The sequence below is a fragment of the Triturus cristatus genome, chromosome 4_2 (genome assembly GCF_964204655.1).
Source record: "Triturus cristatus chromosome 4_2, aTriCri1.1, whole genome shotgun sequence".
NCBI classification, from domain to species: domain Eukaryota; kingdom Metazoa; phylum Chordata; class Amphibia; order Caudata; family Salamandridae; genus Triturus; species Triturus cristatus.
In genome coordinates this window covers 265369632-265385288 of record NC_140586.1, presented here as the reverse complement: position 1 = coordinate 265385288, position 15657 = coordinate 265369632, and the positions used below count along the sequence as shown (strand labels likewise).

General features: G+C 39.9%; 1 protein-coding gene across 2 annotated transcripts in view; it reads right to left on the bottom strand.

The window, feature by feature from the left end:
• Nucleotides 1-15657, bottom strand: part of ABCA4 (ATP binding cassette subfamily A member 4) — a 1118748-nt gene that overhangs the window by 273927 nt on the left and 829164 nt on the right. For both annotated transcript variants that reach the window (XM_085601480.1, XM_085601481.1), the window contains one exon: nucleotides 14252-14346. In XM_085601480.1, the coding sequence (XP_085457606.1) occupies nucleotides 14252-14346 (95 nt within the window). The remainder of the gene's footprint in view (nucleotides 1-14251; nucleotides 14347-15657) is intronic.

The following is a 15657-nucleotide window of genomic DNA, read 5'->3' as shown; positions in this document are numbered from 1 at the left end:
GTCAGAACAGCGGAAACGCCCTCATTGGTGCATTAGTGTGTGCCGCGCAAGGATTGGAAGAAGTACAGGGTGACGTAGACGCTCCAGGATTGGTGCGTTAGTGAGACTCGCGTTGCTATTGGACTAAAGATCGTACAGTTGAAGAAAAGACTAGGGATTCACGGAAGATAGGAGAATGTATTACCATTCAGCCGAAAAGAAGAAAAAATCCTTGTTTAGTAAAATAAAAGGATGGCTTGTGAAAGACAAAGAGATTGTGACAAGGGAAGGACAGTTACTTCCTCCGGCGAAAACACCCGCATCCTTCATGGTTGCGAAATATGGATGCCATACTTGCATTTGGTTAGACAATTGGGTAAAATATACAAGGGAAGACGGAGTTCTAGCATTCCCGGAACATGGTTCATTTAATTTGGCAATTTTAAGAAATCTGCGTGAGAGAATGGTGAGTCTAGATCCGCGACCTAGGCCTACACAGTTTGAGGCACTGACTGAGTGGGAAGACGAGATGAATGAGCGAGAAAAACAGAGAAGTGGCAGTAGATACAGATATATGTTTGGACAACAGTATGATCGTGAAACTCATAGTGATCGAATGAGGAGGTGGCGAGGCGCGAGTATGACTGAAGGACTGTTTCCCGTAAGAACTACAGGGGAGACTGAAGGGAGAAAATGCGTTGAGAAAAGACATAATGTAGAATCTAGAAAGTATGGAGCGAATGAATTAGAGGATGATGTTCTAGATGACATGTTTTACAAAAGTCCACCACCATATAGACAGGAACCAGAGGCATTACCCTCCGGTACTCCAATGAGAGAAACCATGCAAATCATCAAAACAGAAGTTATGACCCCAGAGGTGAAGAGAAGTAATTCCCTTAGGGAAAGAGAGAAAGAAATGGAAAACAAGGCCGATAGTGAACATTCTATGGAATTAGCAAAAACTACGCTAGAATTAACTGAAAAGATAAGAGAATTGACCAAAAATCTTGAAGCAGTCACAGTTCCTGTAACCATAGGTCCTGTTATGCCCATTTTTGAAAAGCAGAAAGAAAGTGAGCATGGCCTAACAGTTCCGTATGTGAGTAACAGACAGGTTGAACAAACCCAAACGAGAGCAAGGGAGAACCTGTGGAGACATACAATGAATGAAGGTGAATTGAATATGTCAAATAACCCATTTTTGAGTCCTGATTCCATAGAAAGCAACAGAATGGTAGGAGGATCGATATTAGAACCACAAAGGGTGACAGAACAGGGAAGTGTAGAAAAATCCACAGGAATAACTACAGATGAATTGAGTAAATGGCTGAGGGGTTTACAGGGGAAGGAAAAGGAATCCCAAACAATTGATGTGGCAAAATTACGCATGGTACTAGAAGAATTAATAGTAGGGACAATCCCCACAGAAAAGCTGAACAATTAGAAGGATGAGGAGCTGTTGTTTCTATGTAAGAGTGTCACTTGGAGAGCAAAGAACCTACATGACAGGTTAGAAGAGATAGCGAGCGAAATGGGAATTGACATGGACAAGGTAAAAGCGTTACAAAAGCCTTACCGAGTGGATTTTACGGAAAAAGATATTGAGAACATGAACACTACAGGACGAATAGGACAGATTAAGGACATAATCACATTGTTGAGAAAATGGGGAGATGTGGATAAATGGAAAAGTAGGTGGTATAGAAAGCGAGATGATGTCTCAGACAGAACTTTTTCAGCATTTTATGTGAGAGAAAAGGAAAAGGTAGTGACAGAATTTCCCATGAGAGGAGGGGGATATGTGCATGTCCCATGGACAAGACAGGACATTTTGTCATTTACAAATGACTTCCCTCGATTGCGAGAAAAGCCCTTCGAGTGGTACAGACAAGTGGACAGATTTGTTAAATTGTCAAAAGTCCTATGGATTGACCTGAATAGCCTACTTGATATAATAGTGCCAGCAGACTTATGGGCAGAATGCAAAATAGTCATAGATTGGCCAGCTAAAGAATACCCGAGAGATCCCAAAACAGGAGCACCAGACCCCGAAGTAATGAAAAAATATGAACAGGTTATGGTATTTTTGAAAAACAAAGTACCTCCCAAAGAAACTGACTGGGTAAAAATAGATTGAACACACCAGGAAGTAAAAGAATCAGTTCATGCCTATTACGAAAGACTAATACTAGCTTTCAAGCAGTTTAGTGGAGATGAGAGTCTTGGTGAAAAGGATCTAAGTCATTTTGTATACAGATTTGTATATGGTTTACATCCTGAAATTAGTGAAATGATAAAACAACACACAGTTGATTGACAAAGCAAGAAAATTGACGAAATCCTGAGACATGCTAAATACTTTAGTGATGAGATTGAGGCAAAGCAACGAAAACTAAAGGAAAAGGCAATGTGGGCACCAGTGAAAGTTGCAGAAAGACAGGAAGCTCAATTAGTCGAACAAGCAAATAACCCAGTAAATAAACCAAGATTTGGCCCAGGAAAAGGGAAGGGTAATATAGAAGAAGCTAAAAAGAAGTTTCCATGCCACAATTGCGGTAAGTTAGGGCATTGGAAATCCGAGTATAAGTTTCCTCCAAGTATTAATAATGAAAATCCATCATTGAATTCACAGGTGCAGAATGAGGTGAGTGATCAACAGCAGCAACAGCAAAAGGCTGTTAAACCACAGAATCAGGTGCTAAAACCACCTCTACCGCAAAGCAGGAACACCCAGAAGTATAGTAGTGAATTGGGATTCTACAATGAAGAACAGGTAAACAAACCGCAACGCGCAAGCGCTGTTTCACAATATTGGCTGCGAAATGACGAGAGTGATTCAGAGGAGAATTTTCGATGGTGCCGAAGGGAGGAAGAAGAGTGCGTGCTTGGCGCAACTCTAGAAATAGACCAGACAGGACCATTTGTAGATAGGAAGGTTAATGATGAAAACATTACTTTTCTAGTCGACACTGGAGCTACACGATCAACTGTCAGATCAGCTGATGTGAAGAATCTTCCTCTTTCAGATGAAACAATCCAAGTAGTTGGTGTGTCAAACACACAGATTAGAACATACCTTACAGAACCAGTAAAGGTAAAATAGGGACATTTTCAGACATGCATCGTTTTGTGGTGTGTGACACCAGTCCTGTGAATTTGCTAGGAAGGGATTTGTTGTGCAAAATGAATTGCACTATATTCTGTACTCCTGATCATATAGCATTTGAGACACCAGATGAGGATGTACTGTATAAAATGACCATAGTTAATCAAGAGAATGAAGTCACAGGAACTTATGCAGTATTCAATCCTGATGAATTACCAAGAGAATTGAAGCAGACTGTGAAAGCAGTAGTTTGGGATTTTACTGGAGAAGATGTAGGCCTCATGAGAAATGTAGATCCAGTAAAAATTACAGTAAGAGAAGGAGTAGTTTATCCAAACATTCCACAATACAGACTGACACCTGAAATAATTGAAGGAGTAACACCCTTAATTGAGAAAATGATCAAGCAGGGAGTTTTGAGGGAAATAATGAGCAGTCCATGTAACTCACCTATAATGGGACTGAAGAAGCCTAATGGAAAGTTCAGAATAGTGCAGGATTTGAGAAGGATTAATAAAATTGTTGTGTCATGTTGTCCCATTGTACCAAATCCATCAGTGATTTTGTATCAGATTCCCCATGATGCAGAATGGTACACAGTAATTGATTTGTGTCATGCTTTCTTTTCCATTCCGTTGCATCATGACAGTCAGCAGATTTTTGCATTTCGGTTTGGAGAGCGTATTTTGGCATGGTGCCGAATCCCACAGGGGTACACAGAGAGCCCCTCAATATTTAATCAGTTGCTGAAGAAATCTCTGGAAAGTCTAGCAATGCCTGAAAATTCAGTTTTGGTCCAGTACATCGATGACCTACTTGTGGCATCGAAAACACGTGAAGCTTGTGAAATAGACACAATAGCTTTGCTGAATCATTTGGCAGATGGAGGACTAAAAGTATCCCCGACAAAATTGCAATTTTGCCACAAAGAAGTACAATACCTAGGACATAATATTGAAAAAGGGCTGAGGAAAGTGACAATAGACAGAATCAAAATAATCAAAGGAATGAGAGCCCCTATGACACAAAGAGAAGTGAGAATGTTCCTAGGAATGGTTGGCTACTGTCGTCAGTGGATAAGTAACTTTTCCCTGATTGCAAAACCATTGGTAAAATTGACAAAAAGTGAGGTTAAAGACCCTCTTGAATTAAACAAGGAAGAATTGGCAGCATTTAGACATTTGAAAGACAGTCTTTGTGAAGCACCTGCTCTGGGTATGCCAGACTATGAGAAGGAGTTCGAGTTGTACTGCAGTGAGAGAAACGGATGTGCACTCTCCATGTTAATACAGAAACATGGAAGATTGAGGAGACCAGTTGCATATTTCTCGTCTATGCTAGACCCAGTAGATGTAGGATTGCCAGGATGTCTGAAAGCAGTAGCTGCTACATGCAGAAGTCTAGAGCAAAGTGAAGGTATCGTGATGGGGTATCCAGTAAGAGTGTTTGTACCTCATGATGTGGCGATTCTTTTAACAAGGAGTCGAACACAGTTCATGTCACATAGTCGGCTGACTAAGTACGAGAAAGTCATTCTGGGTGCAACCAATGTGAGTCTTGAGAGATGTGTGAATGTGAATCCAGCCACACTATTGCCAGATGCTGAAAGAGTGGAGGTAAGAGATGATGTTGATCATGATTGCTTGGATGTACTTGATTTTTGCACGAAACCCAGACCAGATATAAAAGATCTGCCATTGCCAGAAAGTGATTATGTAATGTTTGTGGATGGATCTTGTTTGAGAACGGATGAAGGATTGCTGACTGCAGCCTATGCAATATGCACAGTTGTAGAAGTCATGGAAGCATCACACTTGAAAGGGGTTAAATCCGCTCAAGTAGCAGAACTAGTAGCATTGACAAAGGCATGCAAAATTGGGAAGAATGTGAGAGTGACTGTGGTAACTGACAACCAGTACGGCTTCGGAGTTGTCCACGACTTTGGCCAACTTTGGCTGCAGAGAGGTTTCCTGACCTCTAGTGGAACTCCTATAAAGAATGCAGAAGTGGTTGGAAAGTTGCTTGAGGCGATACAGTTGCCTAAAGAACTGGCAGTTGTAAAATGTGCTGCTCATGGTCAAGGTAGTGATTACATCACTACAGGGAATCGTTATGCGAATGACATGGCCCAGTATTGTGCACAAAATCGGTATTCAATCAATCGGGCAAAGGAAAGGGAAATGTCTTCTTGCTCCTTAATGTTTACTAACGTTGTGGGAACATGGGAAGAAGTGAGGCAGTTGCAGGATGAAGCAGGAGATGAAGAAATGAAACAGTGGGTAAAAGCAGGTTGTGCAACAAGAGAGAAAGATCATGTGTGGGTCTATCGGGATGGAAGACCAGTAATGCCTGATAGCATGATGTCAACCATGGCATGGATGTATCCTGGCCAGGGACACATGGGGAGAGATGCCATGATAAGGGCCTTTAAGCAGACCTGGTACAATGCAAAATTCAGGTTGATAGCAGAAAGTCTCTGTCAAAGATGCCTGATATGTCAGCAGTACAATCCTGGAAGGAAATCAGTGGTGAGCCTAGGCACAATAGGCCGAGAGGGAGGACCCTTCACCAGAATGCAGATAGATTTCATTGAAATGCCCCCTTGTAACAGGTTGAGGTATGTCTTGGTGATAGTCTGTCTGTTCTCCAGGTGGGTGGAGGCATTCCCAACAAGAAGAAATGATGGAATAACAGTGGCCAAGCTATTGTTAAGAGAATTCATCCCAAGGTTCGGGTTCCCAGTGACCATTGAATCACACAGAGGAGGACACTTTTATAATGAAATCATGAAATTGATCTGTGAAGCATTAAGTGTACAACAAAAACTACATTGTGCCTACCGACCAGAGGCTTCTGGTGTGGTCGAACAAAAGAATGGTACGATCAAAATCAGAATAGGGAAAATGTGTTTAGCCACAGGAATGAAATGGCCTGATGTCTTGCCTCTAGTCTTGATGACGATTAGATCCACTCCAGACAGAACTACAGGTTTGAGTCCTCACGAACTTATCATGGGACGCGCCATGAGACACGTGTTTGTTCCAGTCAACAAGTTGATGACTATAACTGATGACATGGTTTTGGATTACTGTAAAGGCCTGCTGACGCAGTCCATTCTGTGTTTCACCAGGTTGGAGCGGATGCCACCACACTTGAAAGGAAACCAGCCCATGATCTGAGCCCAGTGGACTGGGTGAGAATAAAGGTCCACAGAAGAAGAAATTGCTTGGTTCCAAGGTGGGGAAGGCCGAGGCAAGTTGTCCTGATCACAACAACTGCTGTGAAGTGCGCTGGACTGAAAAATTGGATACATGTAAGTCACACCTTGAGAGTTCCAAATCCAGGTGATAGCATTGGCAAAGAATATTTTGATTCAGAATCAAGTGCAGATTCAGATAACGAGAATTCAAAGACAAAAGAAAATCCCGAAAGGGGGGAGAAAAGGCCAAGACCAGTTCAAATTCCACTAGAAGAAATCTTGAGGTAAAGACTGCAGATTTCAGATATAAGTTCAGATTCTGGAGACGAGCAAGAAATACCAAGTACCAGTAACGAACACAAAAAGAAGAAGAGAAAAGAAAAGAACACTCCAACAGAAGTGACATTTGCACCAGATGAAAGAGTAGGAGAAGTTCCACCTGAGAAAATTCTTGAAGGAGAAGAAGGGACAGAAATAGAGAGAGAGGGACAGATTTCTGCGGAAAACCCCCGAGGAGGTGTAGTGACAACCAACACTGAGTTAGGTGAAGGGACAAGTAACAAGCAGGAAGATTGCGTGTCGGAGACCTGAGGAGGGACAGAAGTAGGGCAAACCCAAGAGGTGGAAAAAGAAACTGTTGGAGAGAAAAAGCAAATTGAAACAGAATCTGAAGACAGTGAAAATGAAAAACCTGAAGGTCGAGTTCTGAGAAAGAGAACTTGGATCGAGGAGAGAAACATTTAAGAAGGCAAGCTAAGAAGGAATGCTAAAGGAGACCTTTGGCCGAATAAGATAAAAAGACTTAGATATCGATTGACATGAGTTAATCCCTCAAAAACTGAACAAGTGAACAATGTGACAAGTCAGAACAAAGGAAAAGAGGGAGGGACAGAGGTGTCTGAAGAAAACAAAAGAACAAGAAAACCAAACCAGAAGTATAAGTCACCAGAATGGACGTATGTGGCACTACCTGAACAAGGAGAAGAGGTAGATAGTCAAGGAAATCCAGAGGAGGCTTTGCTGAAAATGGTTGAAGAAGAAGAAACCGCGGGAATCCTGAGAGTTATCTTATCCGATATTGAAGAAGAAGCGGAAAATCAGGAATTTCTGTATTTGCATGACGAGAAGAAAGTGAAAAATGATGAGATGCCAAACTGAGTAATTCCAAAAAAGCATTTGTGGAAGAAAATTAAAGAGACTAAACAAGTAATCGAAGGACTGGAATAACCTGTTAGGTGCTTAGTGCCTTAAGGTAGAAAACCCAGTAGTGGAGTAGAAGAGGCTAAGTCAAAAGACACGGTCTATTTAACAAGATGGCTAACATAGATGATAACAAGAGTAGATGCACCTTTTTGAAAAGATGGTGTAAGATGTGTTGTTGTTGTACAGGATTATTAATGCGTCTTTGGAGTGTACTTGCTCTACTGATCTCTTTCAAAGTAACTTTAGATACATTAGAAGGGTATACTGAGAATATGACTAACATAGGGAAGAGTTCTCAAAAGGTAGGTCTGGTTAAAACAAGCACTGAACATATACATAAGGATAGGTCTATAACTGATTTTTCTAGTAATGTGTTTTCAAAATTATTGTATGAATATGTAAAAACAATGGATGTAAGGGATTGCTACGTATGTATGCAGTTACCTGCCTCTGTTTCAGAAGGAGTGACTTATCATCACCTTCCAGCAACTTATGGAATAACATGCAGTGTATTAACAAGTATATTTTATCAAGTAGGGAAATTAGAATATAATTTGTCAAATATAGATAACATTCTTGGACAATTGCCTATGAATAATGAATTGAACCCTGCTAAAACTGCTAATGTGTTAGGTGAAATTTTTATAGAAACTAAGGAACTAACATTAGAATATATTTTTAGGAACAATTTAACTTGTAGTTTGAAGAAAGAAGAGAACACATTTTTGGATATGGTTGAAGAAAGGGGATTAAAAATGCACAGAAAAGCAGAAGGAAATAAAATTAAGAAAACAGTTTGGGATATAGACGAAGAAAAAGAGCTGAAAAATGAAGCCAGTCCAACAATGGCTATAGATACACCACAGAAAGGCAAATTGTGTATTATGAGGGAAAGATCCCAATATGATTATTATTATATAGGGACTAGTGAGTGCCATGATACATATTTTATTGCATCCGGATGGGGATTCAGAGGTGGAAATGGTCCAGTCTTTCCTGGATTATACTACATTTGTGGGAATAAGGCTTATTACAGGTTGCCAGACCATTGGTATGGCACATGTTATGTTGGCCTGGTCTTTCCAAAAATCTTTCACATGGATAGAGTAAAAAATAATGGACAAAATAAAGTAGAAGAGAAACTTGGTTAGAGATTGTAGGTGATATTTTTGGAGCCTTGATACCAGCAGTGGGAATATCTTTGAATGCAAATAATATTCGGAAATTGTCAACAATAGTGGATCGCTTGTCAACAAGCACCGCTGGAGGATTTCTTTTGGTAAACACTGAAATGGTTGCTATGCGTGCAATGATAATGCAAAATCGACTTTCCCTTGATATATTATTGGCAAAAGAGGGTGGAGTCTGTGGAATGCTGAAAGTTCAACATTGTTGTACTTACATTCCTGACGAAAGTAAAGATCTAAAGGTCTATATAAAAAACATTACAGAATTGCATGATGAAATAGTATCACTGGAGGTTGAAAGTATCTGGACTAAAATGAGTAATAAAATGGCTGCTATTAAGAATTTCATAGCTAGAGTAGGTAGTACTATATTACGGAAAATATTATTTCCACTAACGTGTGTAATTTTCATAGTATTAATATTTAGACTAGGATGTATGTGTTGCAGACATAGAAGAAATAAAAAGAAAATTAAAAGAGAAAATATAGAAAAGAAAGAAAAGAAACAAGCAAGAGATTTGGAAGAAATAGAAATGGAGGAGTGGAAGGAGAGTATGTATGACAAAGCGAAAAGAGAAGATGAAGGGGAAACAGAATTATAATTGAGCAAGAAAACATTTGAATTTCCGTATAAGGGGAAAGATAAATTGAATTTGTGGGTTTTGTTTTTGTGGTGATAAAATCACCAAAGGGGGGATTGATGGAGCGGGTAAAATGTTTCTTTTTATGTACCCAATCCATTTTTCGTATGTTTATTTTAAAACGATTAACAACTAATCATAATAATTAATGGTTTGCTGTTTGGTGACTTAATCAACCTTATTAACAGAAAGAATATACGTGGGAATGCATTTGCATGGCTAAAATAATATGTGAACTAAGCTTGTATGCATATTAATATGATAATCGTTGCTTATATGATGTTATAGTGATTTTCGCTTAAATAAACAAGTATTAATGGCTTTGAACGTTGCATATGGCTAGATAAATGCACACACATATGGGTATTAGCAAGGGAATAACACTGTTTTAACCATTTCAATGTATTAATTACGTTTTTGTGTTTCTTTGCTTAAGTTGACCATTTGGGCCTGCCATAAAATGGCCGCCGACCGAATCTGACAGTTACGAATGACAACAATGAAGGGAGAGGAGAAATGCGCCTGCGGAAACTTCAGCAGCTACGACCTGCCGGTGAACTGTCATCACTGTGTCCATCAAGGTTGATCTGGGCGAAAGGCCAACCCTTCAACAAAATTGTTGCAACATGAACTATGGATTGCTAATATTCCCATACATTCGTTTGGAACTTTTCATACATAGGAACTACATCGAATGTTTCCCGATGCACCAAAATGTATTTCAATTAACCAATGAGAATCTCTGAAAATGTCAGTTGCAACATTTGGAATGTAAATTTTAGTATAAATAATGGTAGACTAGAGAGGGTAAAGGAGACGCGTTTTGTTGAGATCCGACCCCACTTTGTGTACGTCATTTCCAGTATCCTGAGGTTATGCTGACGGAGAGGACGGTGACTCTGCGTGATAGAACAGAACTTTGACGATTTTACAGAAGACCGGATTCTGACTTAGAGACCGACAATTAGTCAGACTAGGTAAATATGACAAAAGATACAATTGAATGATTAGGGTTTAACTTGCATTTGAATTAGATAAATAAATATTAATTGAATTTTATGTGTCGGGTTGTTATTTCTTTGAAAATGTATTTGAACAAATTGGGGTGTTAAGGTGTCATTAAACTAAAACCAACTAAATGATTCATCGACCTTCCTGATGGAAGGAGACGCTAGGGTGATTCAGGGAAAGTGATACTTCCGTCAGGGAAAACAGTTAGGTTCGGAACCAATATTCCTCTGTTTAAGTACGGATAGATTGATAGACTGAATGTTGGTGTTATGGGCCCCACCAGCGTATGAAGTGTGTGTGTGTGTGTGTGACTGAGAAATCACTCTGTCCGTGGAAGTAGGGGGGAGTTGAGGAACCCGAATCTGCACCACAGGAAGGTCCCCCTTCCCGCACATAAACAATCTTAAATGGCGATTTGTAACTACTATGTGTGCTGCATTGTGCAGCACACAAAGAAGTTACATCTTGTCATTTTTAAAATGATTGTTTATGTGCAGGAAGGGACACCTTTCTGCACCTAAACAATCACCAATGGCGTTTTGCTGTTTCTATGTTGGCTGCACAATGCAGCACACATAGAAACAGCAAAAACGAGGAGAAATAAAGAATTTCTCCATGTTGCGCCATGTTAGGACCAGGATTCTTTTGTCTCAATTTTGGCGCTGCCCCATATTTATGCCACCCTTGTAAATATGGGGCAGAATCAAAATCAATGGTGTTGTGGCGGAACGCCCACTGCAACACCCATTGCTCACCCCTTTTACACTAAGTATAGCGTGAAAGGGTGCCTTTTTTACAAGGCAGCGTTAACCTACGTTAAATGGATTAACACTGCCATGTAAATAAGACAAAGCCCGTATTGCCACAGGAACATCAGAAAAGCAGAAAAGGTGACGTTCCTGTGGCGATAGGGGCTTGTAAATTTGCCTCTCTGTGTGATAGGTGTTTGCCCAGATATGGTTAGTGAGACCATTTCAAAATAGAGACCCAAGCATCTGAATGATTAAATCTTTAAGGAACACATGGGCCCCCTAAGGGCCCTGTGTGCCCCCTCAAGGGTGGAGACGTTGATAGGCCAATAGCACGGAGCAAGCAGGTGTATAGATTGACACCTTCTAGGACAGGTAAGGAAAAGCTGAATACTGAATGGGTTTGTAGACTAGTGTGTGTATATCCTTATGCAACTGACCTCTGGCTGATTTCCTCCCTGATTGATTTCCGTACTTCGAGATGTTAGAGGTGGCAGGTTACACAGAGTATGTGTGACAAAAAGGACAATTATTCCGATGTGTAGCCCCATCCACAGGCTATTGCACTACCCCAGAGTGCTGACACTAATGTAGAAGTCGATTAACTTTTCTTATGATGAGAATCTGGAATCGAGTGAACATAGTGGGTGGAGGCAATAAATAACTTCAGACTCAAATTGAAGTTCACATTACTTCTGGGTTTCTAGCACTGAGAGAGTGTGTCAGTGTATCAAGGGGACTGTAAAGAAATAACCACATGTGACAGGAGTTAGGAATGAGACATCCTTGGCTGTTAGACAGCCTAGCATTTTGGATTTGGGATGAGGTGTGAGGAAGTGGAAGAGAATATGATAGGAGAAGCAAAAAGATGACAAAAGGTCACGGAGCATATTTGAAGAGAGTGCTAAAAGTACCAGCCCCAAGATTAGTCCATGAGGTATGCTGACTGGTAAAGGTGGTGAGCAAGGAGCAAAAATAGAAGGAGCTGATTCACAAAAGCGTTTACGGGTAAGGGAATCAGTACTACAGGGGTAATCTTTTACGTACTCAACATGCTTGTGTGAATGTGCCCTAAAATGTCCAATTCCCTATTAGTAAAAGTGCAAAGGGGCACAGACCTTTCTGTAAGTACAAAATGCATATGAATGTTCCCATTCTATTACCATTTGTAAAGTGTTTGGGGGGCAATTCAAATAGTCAGTTAGGACTATGTAAATGGTACCATAGGAGTACTACTTTACATACTCCAAAATGCCTTTGTGAATAGAACCCCAATGGTCAGAAAGAAAGCAGTACAATAGGTAGGAGAAGAAACCAAAAGCATTTTGGGAGAATCCCAAGGAGGTAAGTGTCAGAGGCATGGTACATTGGTTGACAGGGTAGAATCCTGCAGAGAGATAGTGGAGAGTATTGATAAGAGTATGCAGCCCCACTTGCATCCATGACACACAAGGCTCTTGCAGCTTCTGATATATTTTGAACTTCAAAATTGTCTTTGTATTCCTGTACATTTACCCTCCTTAAGAACTCCTATGCAGCTGAAAGGTGACATACTAACTGCTAATACTACGAAACAACAGAAAATGCCACAGAATTTCCCAAACATGCTAATGTTTTCTACTCTCCCACTGTGCCTCGTATCTCCAATATTTTCTTCCAACCTGACACCTCCATGTGTTCTCCCCATTTACATGTATGCCACACCCTCAATCTGTTCATCAGCAAATCCAATCCCTCAACTCTCCATTCCCAACTCCATCTTTATTTCTATACTCTTAACTTTCCTATTTTCCCGCTTTCCAGATCTTTGCTTCCCCAGCAACCAAAATGTTGTTTGTTAAGAATTTTACATATTCAAGGCTTGTCGACTGTCATGTTTGCTTTATTTTTTAAGACGTATGCCATTGAAGAACATTTTGAGGGTGAGGGGTGCACACCTGTGGAAAACATTTTTCAGACATCTTTTCCTAAGATAGAGAAAAGAATTAAACTAGGCAGATGGCGAGCGCATTTTCAACAAGAAGAGAGGAAAAAATGGTTTGGCTATCTCAACTCCTCAGGGTACAGTGCAGTGAAAGTTAAAGGACAGTTAGTTTTTCAACTTTGTGTAAACTGAATTCCTCAAAACTAGTGGTAAGACTGAAAAAAATATTGAAGAGTAATAAATAAGTGTACAAAGGAAACAGTAGACCAACACTCTGATTTAGAGTCTGACAGACAGATTACTCTGTCACAAACATGACAGATATCCCGTCCACTTATTAAAATTGGATTATATTATATGGCACTTGTAATAAGTACAGAAAAATAGCTGTCACGTTTCTCATGGAGAACCCATCCACCAAACTCTAAATCAGGCCATAAGTTACATACCCTATAAGGGCACCTTCTGGTTACTGATCAAGGGCAAAAGTTAATTTTGCGTGGCTTCTCCTATGAAAATAAAAGTTGACCAAATTCAAACTGTTCTACAAGATCAAGTTGTGGCATAAGGTCTATGGAGATATATACCTAACAGGAAAAAGGGCAATTCTAATAGAAAAATAATAATAACAAATTTGACAAAATAGGCACCATTTGATGCCAATCTCTGGAACTAACTGAATTTGTCCAATTGCAATTATTGGACGAGATCTTGAAGAATAAAAAGAAAGGACTAAAGCTTGATGAGCACTTTACAATCTGGTCTAAATCTCACATGCAACAAGACTAATCTAAGAAAACCTCTCTGCAGATTGACACTTTTGTTGTCAAAGAACATAAAATTGTTATCCCATCTGTGTCCAGGAGTGGTAAGTGTTATCCACCCTGCCTCAGTATTTTAGTATTATGTAATCCTACCTCTTCTAAAATCTATTGTTTACTCGTGTATGCAAATTATGCATTTTCCCGTAACTTATGTAAATCAATCTCACACCGAAGGGTCGTGTCCTCATGATACAAAACCAAAAATAAATAAATAACTAAGCCAATACACATTCAAAAGATAACCAAAATATATGCTGGTAGGTGCATCTAGAAAAACCCATTTGAAGTTGATCAACTTGAATTTCTACAAACAAGGGTGTGCTTTGTATCTGGGGATAACTGTAGCAAAGGCAAGGAAATTATCCTACATTTACCATTGGCAGCAACTGTGGTAAAACAGAAACAAAACTACCGTTAAAAAGTACCTGCTTCGTATGAGATTTGGGTATGTTTTCACCAGGAAATCCGAGATGTTCCTTTCTGTGAGGTCTTGAAGGATATCTGTGCTCGGCTGTACTCTCTATGGAGAAAACAAAATTCAGAGTAACAGCAGCATTTCTGCATTGCTCATCACTGGATCCAGAATGATGTGAGCATTGCCATTTGCTAGCAACTAACAAAATCAGATCTCAAATGGGATTTTTTGATAAATAATATTTAACTGTCTTAGGTAAGTTACACTGGCCACATTTTATGTGTTTTGAATTGGCAGTTGTAAAGCGCTTTTGCCTGCAAATTCTCGAAATTGGGAAAACCTTTAAAAAAAGGCCACCTTTATGAAAGACTACTACCCCTAGGGATATCTTTAGGCAAGTGTGGTCCGCACAATCTGCAAGTTGCTTGTTGGGCTTCTTCCTACATCCAAAGAGAAAGAAAGGAGGTAACAAATTTACAGAACTAGAGCTACTAATAGCAAACAGGGCCATTTCAATAGCCGGGAACTCTCCAACCACGCCTTCCTTTATCAAATGGCGTTATGTGCCCGAATGTGGGCACAAACTGAGGGCATAGCCCTGCGAAGGGAAGAAAGCCATCAATAACATAAGCTCCCTATTGCAAACATTTGGGATGGAACTATCCTAACATTTGTGTCTGGTGCTCAGAAAATTGTTGGGAATGCCAACCCAGAAGTCCCATCTGACCGTTGGGTAGTGCATGAACACAACACAACAATAAGATGTAGACTGATCATAAATGGGATCCCTCAGAACGGGTTTGGAAAACTGAAAGCCCCAAGATACAGCTCCTCACTTGAGATTGGTGGATCCCAGGAACCCTGATGTTGGCTGCCCTCCTTATTAAATCCCCACACCAGATATAGCATGTCACTTATTTGTAACATGAGTAACCTACTGGTGTCCATTATTACTTCCCTACCCATAATATAAATTGTTCATATCTATTTGTTTTTGTTTCTTAGAGGACTCCATATAACATGATGCAGCTCCTTGCTTTTTATTAGAGATGAACTAGACAAGACTAGATGTTGCTGCTACATTTTGGCCAGTATCCGCACTTTAGACTACACTACCTAAGTGAAAGATTCCTATTGTGAAACAGGTACGCTTATAGTTTGTAATGACATATATATAAGAAATGTCGTTAGATGCGCTTGCTATTGCATGTGATAAGCACTGCCATTTAGTATGGCTTTACGTGACACTCTGAAAACTCACAGAAAATGAAAATAGCAATGGAAATGATTGGGAAAAAACTGTTTCACAGAGATTTTGGGGTGTTTACATAGACTTTTTATTTAACTACATAGGTTGCACAGGAACTATAGAATCAATGTGTATTTCCTTTCTTAAATGTTAGTTTTTTTAATGCA